At 39.9% G+C, this 17979-nt stretch overlaps 1 protein-coding gene and 1 long non-coding RNA gene across 2 annotated transcripts; both read right to left on the reverse strand.

The window, feature by feature from the left end:
• Positions 1-11327: 11327 nt before the first annotated feature.
• Positions 11328-12580, reverse strand: LOC119768080. Its single transcript, XR_005277896.1, has 3 exons — positions 12338-12580; positions 12215-12277; positions 11328-12136 (listed from the first exon to the last, which is right to left on the reverse strand). It is a non-coding gene; the product is annotated as an uncharacterized LOC119768080 (long non-coding RNA).
• Positions 12581-15671: 3091 nt separating this feature from the next.
• LOC6032490 (testis-specific serine/threonine-protein kinase 3) lies at positions 15672-17320 on the reverse strand. Its single transcript, XM_001843028.2, has 3 exons — positions 16974-17320; positions 16289-16897; positions 15672-16235 (listed from the first exon to the last, which is right to left on the reverse strand). The coding sequence occupies exons 1-3, from the start codon at positions 17166-17168 to the stop codon at positions 15822-15824; spliced, it is 1218 nt and encodes a 405-aa protein (XP_001843080.1). The 5' UTR covers positions 17169-17320; the 3' UTR covers positions 15672-15821.
• Between the last annotated feature and the right edge of the window lie 659 nt (positions 17321-17979).

Here is a 17979-nt window from a genome sequence, read left to right on the forward strand (position 1 = left end):
CAGATCATTTCTGGAGTTTTTTTAAGGTCCAATAAACAATTTTTTGAATATTTTTGCTTTTTGAGTGTTTCCGTTTCGAAAAATCAGAGGCAAAAAAATCTTTTTTCAAAAAACTTTTCAATTACAATGGATTTAGAAGTCAAATGAACTGAAAACAATTTTAAATGCATTTCCTGCGTTTAAAATTATATGTCAGAGATCGATTAAAACTACTTTGAATTTTTGTAAAGTTCCGTCGTACAGTACAGCAAAAAGTTTTGTTTTCGGCGAAAAAAACCCGTTGGTAGTTCGATATTTTCAAAACTAATGATTGCAAGACAACTGGGCATGTGTAAAATACATTTTAAATCCCTTTTTTCATTCAAAAAGAAAATCTTTTGACGAACATCAGGAGAAAAAAATCGGAAGGGAACAGTACTCGTGCACGAGAGATCGGTAAAAAGAAACTCAAAAAATCAGCATCTGGATTTATCAGCGGAACACCGATTTCACTTGTACACCTTCACGTTGTTTAGTGATGCTAACGATGAGATTCACAGAAAATCTTCTACTGATTTATTTTCTTCGAGATGATTGGGAGCGTTTTTTGCCATTATTCATTTCCTGGATCTAGGTGAATCTCACACCATTTCGTGGAATTCTGAGTGAAATTTGCTTAAATTTGACAATTGCCCTATTTACTCAGTGTTGAGTAGTCTCTATTTAGACGAGTTTTTGACTGAAGCTCTTTGAATTAGAGTTCATCTCTATGGTAGAAAATTATTTTATTTGGGCGTTTTAATAAGCTTAGTTTTATTGTTTTTATTTTGTAAATTAAATTTATTAACATTTTTTTATAAAACCTTGAGTTGATATAATTCCCCAAAGAAATATGTTTCCACAAAGAACTGCTCTATCGTAATTACTGCTTTGCTCTTTACACTCAAAATATCGAAACAGAGAGAAAAACCTGGAAATCAACTCCTTGCGAAAAAAGAGGCAGTTGGAAAAACAAAAAAAATAACGAGCCAACATAAATCTCCAACGTCGAAAGATTTTGGGGGGCAACAACAAAAGTAGGAGAGAAAAAAACCGTTAAGCGACACAAATTGTTTGCGCTATCGGACTTTCGCCGTGTATATAAATAAAAATAACTGGCCAATTCGAGAGATAAATGACGGGGAGTGGGAAGCTACTTCTAGCGGTAGTAATTAAGAAGAAGTCAACTCACACAACAACAAAAACGTAAGTCTACAAGAGGGGAAAGGAAATCGCATTGGCAAAAGGGCGAGAAGAATAAAACAACTAGTAAATAGAGAAATAAAAATACTAAGAAAGACTGAAATTTAAATTTAAAATGTGTATTCATTCAAGACGGTAGCATACATCTTACGAAAGATCATATTAAATTAAGGCATCGGAGTGAAACGCAGAAAACAAACATCAAGACAGAGTAAGAACCATGTGAAATACAAAAAAAAGTCGACCGCTTAATTTCGAGTTAATTTACAAATATGAAACATTCCAAAAAGAGACGACCAGTTTTCTGTTTTTAATCGAGCCAACGTTTGAATGTAATATATCAGCAACTAAAAAAAAGTGCTAAAAAGACAGTCGAAAGCTGATGGAGAAGCGGTAGGAGTTAATGAAATTTTGAAAATTGCGTTGTTATCATCAAGAATTAAAGAAAAAGTAAAGAATACATTGGGCTGTTTTAAGGCTTGTTGAGTTGAGCGTTTGAGGACGGAAACTGTAACTAATATTGTAAAAAGTACAAACTGAAACTGAAGAATAAAAGACGGTAGAAGGGGAAAAATCAACTGTATAGAATAGTGACTTGAACTTTTGTTGATCAAAGTTTTATAAAATGTTTGATTTTTATCTGATGTAAAAAGAGTCGAAAGAATCTAGTGCTGTACAGAAAGAAAGACATTCTCTTATTAGAGGGTAAACTTTGAAGAATAAAATGCTACCAAACTCCGCGTGAAACCAGTTCAGTTGGACGAGTTTTAGTGTACATATGATTTGCTGAATTACTTTCCTGATTAAAATTAATAAAAGAAGAAAAAAACACTGAAGTAGGTTCTCAGTTTTTGCTGCTGTAACATATAGAGAGAGAAAAATTAGAAAGTTGTTAGTATTTATTACAATGAAGTACATACATTCAGAAGGGGATAACAAAAACGAATATTTATTCAGTGATTGCAAATGAAAAAAAAACAACCTTACTAATCAACACAAAAGCTGAAAGTGAAACTAAGATTAGCCAACAATTTCTGCTGAACCATGCTCGACACGGCGGTGTGTGTGCAAGCGCGGGAAGTTTTGCATCGTAATATTAAGGAAGTCTTTGATCATATTCATATACATAGACAATTTGCGCGACGAGGACGCTTGGAATGGAAAGGAAACCCTGCAAAGGAATGATTTGGCACATCTTTGGGTTGAGCTCTGGGTTTTCTCGTTGTGAGGGTTGTGAATCGTTTGTTGTGGAATGTTTAAGTTTTCGTGAGTTTTTTCTTTGAAATGTCCGATTTTATTTAATTTGGAAAGCATTGAAAATATTAAGACAAAACTAAATAAACAAGCATTGAAAAGAATGTGGCTTAGAAATGATAAATTATGTGTTTAAAACTTTATAAAACCAAAAAAACATTTCAGTTACAAGAAGAGCTCCGTTGAAAGGTCCGACAGCAAGTTTGTACTGGTTTGACGTTTGCTGAGGGTCCCCAAAGTGAAGTTATGTCACTACTTGCATACGTCAATGACATGACAACATTTTAAAATGACATTTCACATCCAGCATCCCCTCCATGGTATTAACAGAAGACAGATATGCTGTGATTGAGGTCAGCAATTCACAGATTGTACGAAATGTCAAGCAAATGCTCTTTGCATCATTTTTGATATCGGAGAAACCATGCCATGTTTCATTTTACCATATCTGATCGTTCTCTCAGGAACGCAATGAATGTGCAATAAAAATACGGAAGTAAAACTTAAATTCGTCAAAACTAAGATCGGTGAGGGATCGTTGTTGATTTTTTGTCAGAATGTGAACTGCAGAACACTTGAACACCACAAATTTCAACGTCAAGAACACTAGAGACCCTAAATAGGGAGACTGGTCTAAGCTGGCTAAATCGATCTGGCAACGTATGTTTTGAGCTTGGCAACACTGATAAGTTTTGCTGGGCGTAAGGATCTCTAAAGAACACGTGTTCTGGTTCTCCTGTCAAGCTGTCAACTTCTAGACAAGCATCAAATGACAGCTGAAGCTGAAAAATGTTTGCTTACACTCTCACGCAAGAGTAGTGAAAAGTAATTAAAAATTAACCAGTAAATTTAACACTTTTTCGCTTCAACGGAATGATGCTTATTTTTTTCCTTTCATGTTCAATTTGAATCGTACATTTTTCTTTATTTTCAGAACAAACTTTAATCATTGTTAAGGCAGATTCCACTCCTCAAAGCTATTTTAAGTTAAAACAACCGATGCACTAATCCACACCAAAGTTCGAAATTATCAGACCGTGTATAAAATAAGCGACCAGAAAGAATTAAATCTGACATTGTTTGGTTGAAATTTGTTTGAAATACAGAAAACCAAAGTATTATTATAGATTTGCTTTGCCCAAAAGCTAACTCTTCATTTACGCACATGCATTGGCAATAAAATTAAGCGCAGAAAAAGTTGGAAGAGTGCGACAAAACAAGGGACAAGCATAATTGCAAATGGTTATTTACTGAACCCAGAAATAAAATGATAGCGTTAGGCTAAACATTAAAAAAAACAAATTCGTCGCACCATATGAGGTGGCGCCGCCATGCGGTTGAGAGACCAATCATTAAGTTTGTATGCTTTTTTGCTTGAACGTTGAGCGAGGAAAAAAAGTATGTCAGAGCGGACACGATTTTATTTAACCCAGCTCTGCTCCATAAAAAAATATGATCTGTGATGGCCACCGACCACCCAAAAACAACAAACCTTGAGTCGAGCAAGCAGGCTTCATCTCGCTTCCGAAATTATTCGAAGGGATTTTGTGAAAATCCTTCGCCAAAATGCCGTAATTGAGGAAAAATGCTAAGCGCTTTAAGTTCCCCAAGAAAAAGAAACCGCATGATACGTAAAGGAAAAACACATTAGTAGGAATCAAAAAAGATCAGTCACATCTTCAAAAATGGTGGCCATCTTTTGCTAGAATTAGAGAAAACAAAGTCTAATACATTTTCTTCTTTATCTTATAAAATAATACAGTACTATACAAATCTTTCTAATGAATTCTAAAACAAATAAAAAAGAACAAAAATATACACAGTATATCGGAAAGGTAAGGGAAAAAACGGAACGATGCTTATTACAAAACAAAAAAGTTAAAACTAACTCATGCTTTTATTTGAGAAAAAGCAATCACACGATACTCGAATCAGAATCAGAAAAGCCTTCATGCTGCGTTGAAAATATGCTAGCAAAATTTAAAAAATACCCCCACAAAAAAAAACACGTGGTCATACAAGGGAATGCAGTGAAGGTGAAAACTTGACTTGATTCAAAAGTTCAGTTTCCAGATCCTGAATTGAATTGGCAAGGGAAAATCCAGCAAGCGCAAGTGATTGATAACTTCCACACTTCCATGACATCAACTGCCAAGCGAAAAGAGGATAATTTTGAACAGGAAAGCGAGAAAGAAAGAAACGTTAAATTTTAAGTTCAAGCTCTAACTCGTTACGTTTTGTTACAAATGTGTGAATATATGCCGACCGATACTCTCTATTAGTAGACGACTTTTTCTATTACGAAAAGACACACAAACACTCACACACACAAAATATGAGCGAATATATTAAAATGCGAGAATATTATTATAGTAATTATAAAATGAATAACAAACGAGCAGAAATTCCAGAACAGCATAGTAGTTATTGATTTCTGCATTTATTATATACATTATCTACCGAGAGAAACAAGTGAAGAAATCTACCAAATGAAGATAAGCAAAAAAAACATCAAGTTCGAATATTTCGTGAGAATGGCGTGACAAAATGAGCTGTGGGAAAAAAGGAAAAAAAAACTCGTTCCACATTCAACAGTGAATGAACAAGACATGACACACAAAAGAATAATTAAGTGAAGAAGAAAAATATTACGCATAAGGCAAACCCAGAACATGATGAAAACAACTAGAAAAATGTAATAAACTTTCAAATTAGAAATAAAACAATTAAAAAGTTGATTTTTATTATTGCTTTCCCTTGAACAGATATCACGCCTCACCCGACTATTCCCGAATTATTATTTTTATTTTTATTTATTGTCCGCTTTTCATATAAGATTATATTGAACTAATACTTTGTCCCTTTAACACTAGAACACCCAACGCAATTCCAACTTACACGGACGCCCAAGCCTCCCAAAAAAAGTTGGAACGGCTCGCTGGTTCACGGGCACACAGTGGATCCAGGTGTGACAAAAATCAAAAAATGAAAGTTAAATTTCAGCAGTGTTAGTATTTTTCTATTTTTTCTCATACCTTCAAAAACTCTTTCCCAAATTTTGAGCAAGATTGGATGTAATTTGAATTTTTGGCGGCTTTGAGAGTGCAGACATTTTTGTTATTTCTAGTAGCTGAAACTTCAAAATTCGCAAAAAAATTTTTTTCTTAAAACTTGCATAACCAATTTTAAACCAAATTTGATTCTTCTGGCTGCATTCGAAAGGTATTTAAAAGTTGTTAATTTTACTGTTCTTGGAATTTTGATTGACCCCTCCCCCCTTTTTAGCTGTTCAAACGGAAGAAAGCATTAACTATTTTCAAGATTTTTTCGAATTTCAAACCTTCAGGAACAATTTTGTACGGGTGTGACCAAAGTCTCGTGTGCAGTTTCTGTCGTGAAATTTAATGTACTTTCAGACAGTGTATAGCAAATTTTGCTCAAACTTGCTCGAAAGTTCAAAATTTGCATGTTTCTAAAAAAAAGTCAAAGTGGATCTACTCTACTCTATTCACGAATCGGATCAAAAAGTCAGCTATGGTAATCGCCTTATGATCTTTCTTCATATTCAAGAATTCAACAAATGTACTAAAATAATACTAGATTTTGGATTTCTTAGTGTACCAAGAACCCCCTCCCTCCCCCTCTCCCTCGTCTTTTTATGACTTGGTTGAATATTCCTCTTGGAATGACTGAAAACTTCAACGGCGAAAATATTTTCTATTGTAAAATTTCACATGTGCTTGTGTGCTATCTTGTGACCCGTCTGCTGAAAAAGATAGGAGTTGTCACAAGATAGCACACAAGCTACGATGTGTATCTGCGTGGAGAATTATTGGAACAAAGTGATGCGGGTAGTGATAAACATAGTTAATGAGCAATTGCAAACATTTTAATGAATACCGTCGTCAGGGTGACATTGGGTCTGGTGGGTGAGATACAGTCATACAAAATTGCTAAAATTTGTATGACCCAATCTCACCCCAGACCTAATGTCACCCCTGATGACGGTACATACTTTTTCTGGTACGATAGATTTTCTTGTGGGAGTCCTAACCATGCAAGATTTTTTTTCAATTGTCCCAAAAAATCTTCCAAAAAGTCTTCCTAAAAGCAGTTTTTACCTTACATATTTTTATGTGCAGCTTAGTACATAAAAAGCAGAGCAGACCTTGGTCATAGTCGTGGATGAAGAGAAGAGGAAAGATGAGAAATAAAAAAAATAAAATTCAAAACTTTATTCTCAACTTTTTAAATTAAAATGTATCACAAATTACTCTAATTAATAACTCTAATACAAAAAAGCAGAAAGTTTCGATGGCCTCAACAAAAATCTAAAGTTTTATTTAAAGGTCCTTTAATTTATTGTGTTTCATATGTTTATAGGACCTTTAAAAAAATCTAGAAATGTCTTCTGATCTTTTTCTACCTAAACTACAGATACTACTAAAATGTGCACAGTTAAAATGTGATGATAATCTCATAGAAGCCAAATAACACTTTTCCTCAAATACACAAATTTTGGAACACTTTATTAACTGGACCACTTTAACGTTACTACTGTACTGCCGTTTTACGGCGATATGATGTATACGCCAATTTGGACATTTTCAATTTTATTGCACAGTCTGATAAAGAATCTTAAAGGCTACCTCCTGACGAAAGATTTTTTCAAAAAACTGCTCTAGGGCCCATTTTATTAAGCAAACAAACTATGATGTATACGCCAATTTTACTCATCATGATGTATGTATACATTGAGAATTGATAGAAGTCAAATTCAATACTGTTTGAATGTTGATTTAAGGTTTTGGGACCAAATCAAGACTGGGCAATATTTTATTACATTATTTCGATTTGATTCTTAAGGGGACGTCCATTAGGCGTTCGGAGGGAAGAGGGGGGTTTTGAGCAAGCGTGACGTTGTGTGTTAAAAGCATAGGGAAATCGTGACAAAGGGGGTGGAGTAAATTTTGGCTGATTTTAATGTGACGTACTTAATGGATGACACCTTATCCACATCCACGTAGACACTTTTTTGAAAATTCTAGACCCACCCACCTCTCTTGCGGACAATTGTTCATGCACAAAATGTGTTTATGGAGCGTAGACAATCGCTAAGGGAACGTTATTTTATTACGTAACGCAAAAAATCAGATTTTAGACCCCCCCCCCCCCTCGTAACAAAATTTCCATACAAATTTTAAAAATTTTGTATGGAGCGTAACACGGCCTCCGAACCCCCTCCCCCAACTGCGTTACGTAATAAAAGAACGCTCCCTAATACCCTCCCCCCCTTAAAGTATCCACGTGGACAATGCATTACGGGATCCGCACAGCTATCAAAATAACTGGCACAAATAATAAAGCCAGCTTTGAACTTCGAGCAATGTATACATACATCATTGGGCAGGAAAAGTAGTGATTTTTTATTGCTATTTTTTCGGCCAAATGATGTTTGTGGTTTAAAATCGTAGAGAATAGGAAAAAACCAGAAATTTTGTAGGGGCCACATTTTTATTATACTTTTTAACAGTTTCTACAGAGCAGACCTTAAATTAGTCATTTTAAATTGAAAAAATGAACAAAAACAGCAAATCGTGTCTACAGCAAAATCACCTCAATGGCGTATACATCATATCGCCGTAAAAGGGCAGTGTACTGACCCTGATCAACTTTTCGGAAGATGACAAAGCTGTTATTTAAAAGTGTGGTATCTACGAATTTGGTTTAACAAAATTTCGGTTATGGATCATTGTGATTCGGTCCCACCCTAACATTTTATTTGTTAAGATTTACACACACACACAATCAAAATTACAAGCTACTATAAAATATATAAAAAAAATACAAGCTACTATAAAGATATAAAAAAAAAACAATTTCAGCAATTAAAAAAAATATTTGAAAAATAAATATTTATGAACCACCCTAATGTACTTAGATTTTATTTCATGAAAAAATAAATGTGTTTTTTGAATTCAGCTGCCCAAAATTACCCTTATATGACATATTTGGTAGAATACCTGGCATTTTTTAATTTTGTCACACCTTTGTTCGGAGAGGATCCACTGTGGGGCATAACGCAGCCAATCAAGACGATTTTTGTTTCCAGTGATTTGTAAGAATGTCTAGATGATCCTAAAATTTTGCAAAACTTGATTTGAACGAATCTGTAATTTCTGCGACCGAAAACATCGTTCCAACATTGTTTTAAACGCATCCGTGGAATTTTAGGCGATTTTTTTACACGCGAAAAAAGAATGTTGGAACGATTTTGATCACAAAAAATACAGATTTGATCAAATTGAGTTCTGCAAAGTTCTAGGATCATCTAGCCATTCTAACAAATCAATAGATAAAAGAATTGGCCCGATTATTTAAGTTATGCCCGAAAACCAGCAAGTTTAATTTTACCGTTCCAACTTTTTTGAGAGCTTGGAAGTTGGAATATTAAAAAAAATCTCGTTTTTTTTTTATTCATAACTTATTTTTATTAGGTCCTTTTAGGTGCTACGACCAGGTTAGGAACGAGGAGCAGTTTACAATCAAAATATAAAATAAAAATAAAAAAAAACTGATTACACTCCATACTTGGAGATCATGTAACTGACGAGGGTTACTTGGTCCAAGCGGGTCTTGCAGGTTCTGAATCTGCCGATGTACTCGGAGAAAACGCCCCACAGCTCAGCAGAACTGTAGAGCACTTCCCCGGCTTCCTCTTTCGTGGCTCCACCGTCTCGGGAGCTTCCTTGGCTGCTTCTTGCGGGGCGAGGGCGATACTTCGATGTTCCGTCCGGGACTGCACCCGGCAACGGAAGGAACGCCGGAACTGCTGGACTCTGCTTCTCCGCCTTCCTTGCCGGCAGTTTCGGTTTCGACGCCTGCTGGCGCCTCCGGATGAAGTCCGCACGCTTGGGGCAGCTGCGGTCCGTGGCTTCGTGGGCTCCAGAGCAGTTGGCACACCGCTTCGGCTCGGCTTCTTGGACTTTGCACTCGTCCGTCTTGTGGGGACCCCCACAGTTGTTGCACCTCCCTTTCAGGTGACAGTTCCTGGTTCCATGACCCAGCTGCAAGCAGTTCCTGCACTGGGTCACGTTCGGCCGCTTGTTCCGGTAGGCCTCCCACCGGATGATAGTGCTTGCCACAACCTTCATTGCAGAGAGCTTCTTCATATTAGTGTATCCCTTGGGGAAGACAACAATATACGGAGTTTCGTTTGCGGTGGACTTTTCCTTCCGCTTGATGATATGCACCTCCAGCGCGTCCAGCTTGAGATCTATCTTTAGCAGGTACTTGACCTCATCCGGTTTCAGTTCATCAGGCAAACCACGAAGAACCACCCGATGATTTCGTTCGCTCCGTCGTTCGTGGGTGTAGAATTCCACTTTCTTCCTCTTGAGTAGCTCCTGCAACTTGTCAAAATCTTTGACAGAGAAGCAGGTCACCTTGGTTCCAAATCGGGTTAGTTTGTAAATCGGATTGAAACCAAATTTGCAACTTTCCACTATCGCCACGAGCTTGTAAAAATCCGTGGTGTTCTTCACCACCAAAGGTGGTTGCTTTTGTTTACTTGCCGACTGGCCGGGTGCTGGAACCGCGTCTCCTCCTCCTGCTGGGCTGGCATTGTTGTTGTTTTTGTCGCCCGCTAGCGCGCTGAATTTGTTGCTGTTGAGCAGGGTCTTCTCAACTTTTTCTCCTTCGATGCCGATTCCAGTGACCTCGCTGGACTTCCTCCGCTTCCGATTCCCGCGGACGGGATGAAAATCTTCCTCCTCGGAGGATTCCTCCACCTCCGCAGCAAATTGCGCTTCCAGATCCTGTACACTTGTTGGAGCAGCTTGTTGTGTAGCAGCCACCTGCGGGCCAGAGACGTCGATCATCTTGTCTTCCATGGCGGCGAGCTCGTCCAGCTTGGTGTTGTTGGATACTGCCAGAAACGTCCGCATATCGACAGGCATCCGTTGCAAGAAGAACATCCACATCATTTTGGCAAGAAGATGCGACGGTCGTGTGTCACCGAGATCGCACGAATTGAGAAGCTTCTCGAACTTTTTCTTACCTGACAACTCGGAGTGGGCAATCAGGCGGATGTTGATCGCCGGGTATTTGTTCTATGCTGGGGCTCGCGACGATGTCGGTGTCGCAAAACTCTTTGGTCCACTTTGGAGATGATGTTTTAGTACATACTTCGTTTGGTCGGAAGTTACACCAGCGAGCCCGAACTGGGCGTACCACATCAGATTCCACACTGAAAGAAACCGACATAGCAATGTCACATGTTTTCCTCATGAATCTACCCCATACTACTTTGCATGTGAATGTCATGTGCAAAACACTTGAAAATTTTCAATCGAGCGCCTTATTCATTTCAAGTGCAAATCACGTTAGTTTCGTGTGACTTCGCACTTGATTTTAAAGTGCTGTTCACTTCAAATTTGAATGATGTAACCGGAGGCGGTCGGTCGGATCGCATTGGCGTAATTAAACGAATGGCTTAAGCGCCACTCCCAAAGGGAGACCATTCATCATGTGCTGCTTTGCCCAGCTATGAGACCCTGCCACAGGGCGGGTGTATCCTTGATGCCAAAATTTGCGATTGAGAACGATCCGACTCATCCGAGAACTCGGCGGTTAGCCGAGGCGCTACAAACGGAAGAAAAAGATCGCAAACTCAAAGAAAATACCTCAGATCTAGAAAACAAAAGATTGTACTTGCCCCGTTCTTATCATCACAGGTAGAAAATCTCCTCAATCAAATTTCCCCAGAACGCTTCAGAATGGCGGAACCCAACATAAAACTACCGCGAAAGTCGTGAAAAGATGCCTCAGAAAACATAAGAAAAAACCACAAATTTACTCCAGAAACTCATAAAAATCGTATATTCAGGTTCGCATAATTTATTCAATACAAAAAAATACTTCGGGCCCTACGAGATTCGATCCGCAGATCTTTAGCATGCTAGTCCTACACGGTACCTCGGTACCACTCGAGTTTTTCTGTCTCTCTACCTGTTCATTTGCAGTGCACTGCTTGGCTAGTAGTGTGCGTTGGCTTGGGGGGCGAAATTCATTCGGGGATCGCTATAAAATAATTCACTGGGGGGTTTTGCGATCACGCAACATAATATGGGGGTGGCTTATGTTGCCCACGGGGTTGGCGGAAAAAGAACTGGCCAACGATCGATCATGCGCATGTCGGGGGAAAAAGTACTTACACGACCATGGATTTACGTGTGCTGGTAGGCGATCCGGAGATCAGGTGGTGGCGCGCTTACAGCTTCGGCTACGGCGAGATGGTTCCGCCGGCGGCTAACAGCAGACGGGTTGGCACTATCGGCGTGCGTTCGGCATCACTTCCGGTGTGCGGGGGCGCACAGGTGTGCAGCTAGGATGCTGCGATGATAGCGTCGGTTGCGACGACGGCGCGGGTGCGCGCGGGAACTTGGCAGTGGACCTAGGCCTCCACGAGGCCGTCCCGGTCCGGTCGGTTGGTTGTCGAGGGTTCGACCGCGGCGTGTGTTGATGGACGCCGCCCAGCTCGTGTGTTGACGGACGAGCTGCTTGGGGGTTCACCCCGGAACTTCGACCCCTTGGTGGAGTCCAGAAGCGCTGGGTTGTCGGTTGGAGTGGTCGTTCTGCTACGGGTGATGCCGGTTGCCACCTGTGCCGAAAAGATCGCCCAACCAATTCCCCAAAAAATTAGCCAACGCACTACGGTAACCTCGGTTAGCTACGTTACCTGGAGTGTCAGGGTTTCCACCTGATTCGCCACTACCCTACTCCTACTACCTAGCCGCGAGATCTAAAATAAATTGCAGGATTAACCTCTGCCACTGAGACACTTCCACGACTTTAAAACTACCTTCACTAAACGATACCAAAACGGTCCTTCGACCACTCCTGCTTCCTCCACGATCAGGGTAAAAGTGACCGAGTCGAAGTCCTAGGACCCTCAGTAGAGGTGCACTTAGAACAACTTCGGTTCTCTAGAACTCGAGCAACATTACAATTGCAATAATTGCGCGAGTTTAGCCGAAGCATCTCTTAAGAATTTGCAATCTCTGACTGCCGAACTGGAGTGCATCGACCTCCCGTTTGAGTCAAAAAAGTGCTCTTGTCGCAAACTTTAGCATCTGAAGATTCTTCCTTCTTGTGCGGATCTCATATAACAGGTCTAGGCAAAGTATTTTGAAAGTCTCCCATAAGGGGTGGCGCTCAACCCATGACATAATTAGGTCGAGGCGTAGCGCGCGAAGATAAGCCAACCATAATTATGGCACGCTAAAATATTGGCGAATTCATCTTTTCTGTCTGCCGTTCTTACGGCAGAGGGTTGTACTGATGGTACTGCTACAATGAATTGCTAATGTAATCCACATGTTTTTCTTATGAAAACCATGTGAGAATATTTTAGAAACGTGATATTTATGCAGTTTAAAAAAACCTTTTTTTTAATTTTAACAGATTTATTATTTTTTTAACATTCTTTAAGGCAATGATTCTTCACGAACTATTCTTCCCAATAAAAATCACTGTAATTGCGGTCATGGTCTAAAATCTGCGTTCTTGAATCAAAAGTACTTTTAAGACACATCCCGGCCACCAACCCGACGGATTAAACGACGATTGTAAAGATCTCCGGCTTGAGGGAATATCCTCTTGGTGATAGAACCTTTGTTCCTTTTTTTTTAAATTCTCTGCTCAGTAATCATCTTCTTGATGTAGATTTCTTAATGTTCAGCTGTAAATATAACAAATATACATCATTGAATAAGAAATAAATCACGGTCATTAGTTAGGACTTACCTTTAAAACGACAAGTCTTCTTTGCATGATCCTACGCCTTAAACTTAAACAATTGCAGGAGCAGCTAATTCTCGTCTGCCCTCTTCACCATCTTGATTTATAGGCAAAAGTTCAACGCTCGACATTCAAAACCAACACATTTCAATCTAACGTGTTTTTCACTTAAAAATCATGGGAAAAGTCAAATGGGGCAAATCGAAGGGAAATTCATTTGAATCCAAAGTGAACACCATGCGATACAATAATGAAATGTTTTTCGCGAGCGATCAGCTGATTTCAAATGATTATCTCATCCATTCAACATGCAAATCATATGTGAGTCATAGGAAAAGCATGTGATTTTATCGTGTTGTTTTTTGAAGACGCTCACGTGAAAAAACACATGAATTTGCTATGTTGGTTTTTTCAGTGTATTCCAAAACTCTGACTATTTTACAGCGACAGCGGTCACAAAGGTCGGGGACGCTGGAAGCGAGACGGAATTTGCTTAACTTGGTTTATTACACTGAAAAAAACCAACATAGTAAAATTAAATGCTTTTTCACGTGAGCCACTCCAAAAACCAACACAATAGATTCACATGCTTTTCCTTTGACCCTCACTTACTTTGCACATCAAATGAATGTGGAAATTATTTAGAATCAGCTGATCGTCGACCAAAATTCCTTCACTCTTTTTTCACATGCAGTTCACGCGAAGGTCAAATTATTTTCACTTTGATTTGCCCCAATCGACTTGTCCTTCGATTCTGAAGTGAAAGTCACGTTAGAATCACATGTTTTGATTATGAAAGCTGCGTGTCGAAAAATGACGATGAGTCAACAAAATAAGATGGCGAATTTCAGAAGCTCGCTGTTTGAACTCTTCCTTTTAAAATAAGTTTATTGTAATAATATTGAAAATTTATAAAACATTTGTGAAAAAAAAACTTATTGTACAATAACGGTAGGTACTACAAACTATTTAGTATAATGATGGAATTATTTAAACAAATTTTTCCAACACTTTTCAGATAATCAAGATCAAGCTCTGAAAAAAGCTTTCTGGGAGCTGGTCAGTTTTCGTCGATGCTGAAGTTCCTACCCGTGATGTTCTCTGACAATCCGTAACTGTCTGTTCCCAGCGGATTCGGCCGGGAGGTGTGATTATTTCTGGGAAGATGAACGTCGCTAAAAGTACTTGGCAGTGTGTAAAAAATAAAATGATGCGTGTGGTGAAAGTGAAAAATAAATAATGTATAAATTTGGCAAAAAACAAAATAAAATGTTAAATAAAAATTCTTAAATATATTTTTTTACTGAACCCGATATAAAATCACTCGAAAATCAATGGAATTTCATATTATATTCACTAGAATATCATTGCAAATTCAAGTGAGTCGTCACGTTAAGTTCACGTGTTTTGCACTTGAATTTAACCTGTCGAGCGAAGATTTTTTTCCAAGTGATTCACACATGACAATCACATGCCAAGTTGTATGGGGTGGATTCATGTGCAAAACATGTGACATTACTATGCGCCTTTCTTTCAGTGTAGTTCGACAATCGACGAAGACCATGTAAACAACGCACACGAACTGTCAAATGACGTCACGGCGTAAAACCTAATTAGTATCTACGCTGACTCGATTTTTAGGTTAGAAATTTGACAGCTTGCCTGAACTGTTTACATTTTTGGCACGTGTGTCTCAATGAAAATGTGCGTGCGTGTGCGCTCGTGACGTCACGCTGTAAAACCTGATTCAGTAGCGATGTTGATCTTTCTGTGCAGTTGCTGTGAAGGTTCCCATGGCACTTCGAAAAGTTTAACTCCATGTCACACGCACATACTATCACTTTTAATTTCTCGATACCGAGTCACGACATATTAGGTTTTACGCCGTGACGTCATTTGACAACTAGTGTGCACTGTTTACATGGTCTTCGTCGATTGTCGACGAATTTCCTCGAACAAAAACCGACGACCACATCGAACTGTGCTATCCAGATTTTAAGCGAAGATGGCGTTACGAATGGTGCACGCCCGAATTGTCAAAATCACGCAGTGATACCAACATTACAAAAAACCGTGCCATGGCATGACAGCCACACTTTTTTTCTAATGTTGGTACCACTGCGCGATTTTGACATTTCGGGCGTGCACCATTCGTAACGCCGTCTTCACTTAAAAATCTGGATAGCACTCCTTTCTAACCTCCAAATCGAGTTAGCAGAGCTGGTTCTTCCAGAATCCTGCTAGAATGCTGTGAGAATATCCAGCTCTGTAAGAACTCTGCTAGAATCCTGATCCTGATAGATCGTCGTGACTGGGTGAAGTCAATTTTCTAGTAAGAGCTAAAAGAGACTAGTTTATTTTGTGATAAATATCGGATATAAATGAATATGACACGGTTTTTTATAAGATAAAATGATCTAATAACAACTCAATATTCAGTTTAAAGTGACATCTGCGTCAACCAATGAAATAATACTATTTCACAATAAAACAAATTTGCTATTCTTAACAGCAGTCGATAATAGTTCCAAATTCAAAAGCGGAAATCATTTTGGCACAGCCACCTTCCTGTTCAGTACACTCGGCGATGTTGTACTCTGCTGTCGCGGCTGCTGCTGCTGCTCACTAGTAATTTTGCTACTGTTGATTTTGCCAGCGTCAACGTCGTCGCTGTTGCTGCAAGTGTTGTAATTTTTAACCGGCGCCACGGCCGCACCCAACACGGCCATCACGTTGCAGCTCAGTTCCGGCCCGTGGTCAAGTTTCATCTTTTTCTCATATCTTTTCTCGAACCCGGCCGCCTCGTCGTAGCCGGAGTCCTCCTCGTTGAGCCAGGGTAGCCGGCGCATCTCCTCGATCGATATCCTCACCTCGGCCGGCCGCAGGATTCGGAGGATCACGTACTTGCACTCCTCGCTGACGCAGCGATCCTTGGGGAACTTGGGCCCGTCTGCCACTTGCTGGAAAAGGGGCGGGTTCAGCGGATTTTGTTTATACGATTGAGAAAGCTCACCTTGATAAGCACGACCACGTTGGTTTGGTTGGAGAACGGAAGTCGGCCAAAGACCATCGTGTACAGAACCACGCCGACGGCCCAAATGTCAGACAGCTGTGGTTGATACGGGATGGACTTGAGGATTTCGGGACTTGCGTAGGCGTGACTGCCGCAGAAAGTTTTCGAAAGGACCGGCTTCATTTTGCCGCCCGCCATGACCGGAAGCATGTTTCCCCGGGCGAACCCAAAGTCGATTAGTTTTAGCGTAAAGTTCTCGTCAAAGACAATGTTTTCGCATTTTATGTCCCGATGAACGACGCCCATTTTGTGGATGTACTCAACGGCGTTTATCAGCTGACTAAAGTAGGATTTGGCCCGCTTCTCCGGCAGGAACTTTTCCTTCCGGATCAACTGCAACAGCGATCCATTCTCGGCGTATTGCATAATTATGTAGAATCGCATCGTCGTCTCGATGCATTCATAGAACCGGATCAAATTTGGATGTTTAAGTCCCCGGACGAGCTCGATCTCCCGCGGCAGAAATTTGGTCCGCACCTCTTTGGTGGCCTTCTGCTTCGAGACGATCTTAATGGCCACCGTATGATTCAATGTTTTGCAGAAAGCTTTCTGAAATTTAAATAAAAAACAATGACCAACCCTATTCCCACCTTGTTCCAAGCACCTCGGCCCAACAAGATCTCACCTTCACACTGGAGAACGCCCCCGTGCCGATCGTCTTCTGGACCTCGTAGCCATTGCTTTCCAGCACCGATTCTCGCCGCCTCGGTTCGTCCGACGACGTGCTGGATTCCTGGGCGGCGGCGGCGACGGATTTTGTTGGCACGTCCTCTTTCAGTGCCGCCTGCAGTTCCTGGGCAATGGCGGTCGTCTTTTCCATCGTTTCGCGAGCTGTTTCTTTTACTTTCTATTGCTAAATAAGTCACTGGGAATTTGGAAGGAAAATTTTCAAGAAAAAAAAGGGTTTCCTAAAATGCTAAAACTAATCGAGCGACATGTTTCTCGTCCACCTTCCGAAACTGAAAAAAAGCTTCTGCAAATTTTTTGACAACCGCCTAGCTTGGGCAGTGTTGCCTACTACGATTTTGGAAGAAGCGAAACGATCGTCGATATTTTTGGTCGTTCAGAAAGTACGTTACGAGTCCCAGTGTGTGGTGTGTGGAATGTGGGCAAGTGTCTGTCAGAATTCTGACAGAACCCGGTTAAAATGCCTTGGAAAATGCTAAAGACTAAATATTTTCATGAGTTATCGGGTATTTTTTTATCTGCTAAATGCTTTAAAATTATGAAATCTGAACTTGAAAATTGCTTTCGGTTTTTTTAGAAATTGAAGTTGGGACTCTTGAAAATTATACAGAGCTGATTCGTTAATTCGAATTTCGCTACTTCGAAAGTCCGCTAATTCGAATGCTCGAATTAAAAAGCACTCAACCGTCAAAACCAGTTGGTTTCGCTTTTGACAGCTGTCGGCCGTTCCCATTAGAATGCTCGAATAAAAAAAGCACTCAACCGTCAAAACCAGTTGGTTTCGCTTTTGACAGCTGTCGGCCGTTCCCATTAGAATGCTCGAATAAAAAAAGCACTCAACCGTCAAAACCAGTTGGTTTCGCTTTTGACAGCTGTCGGCCGTTCCCATTAGATTTTACAGCGTGACCAGCGTGACGTCACGGGTGCACACGCACACACATTTT

The sequence above is a fragment of the Culex quinquefasciatus genome, chromosome 2, assembly GCF_015732765.1.
Source record: "Culex quinquefasciatus strain JHB chromosome 2, VPISU_Cqui_1.0_pri_paternal, whole genome shotgun sequence".
Taxonomy (NCBI): domain Eukaryota; kingdom Metazoa; phylum Arthropoda; class Insecta; order Diptera; family Culicidae; genus Culex; species Culex quinquefasciatus.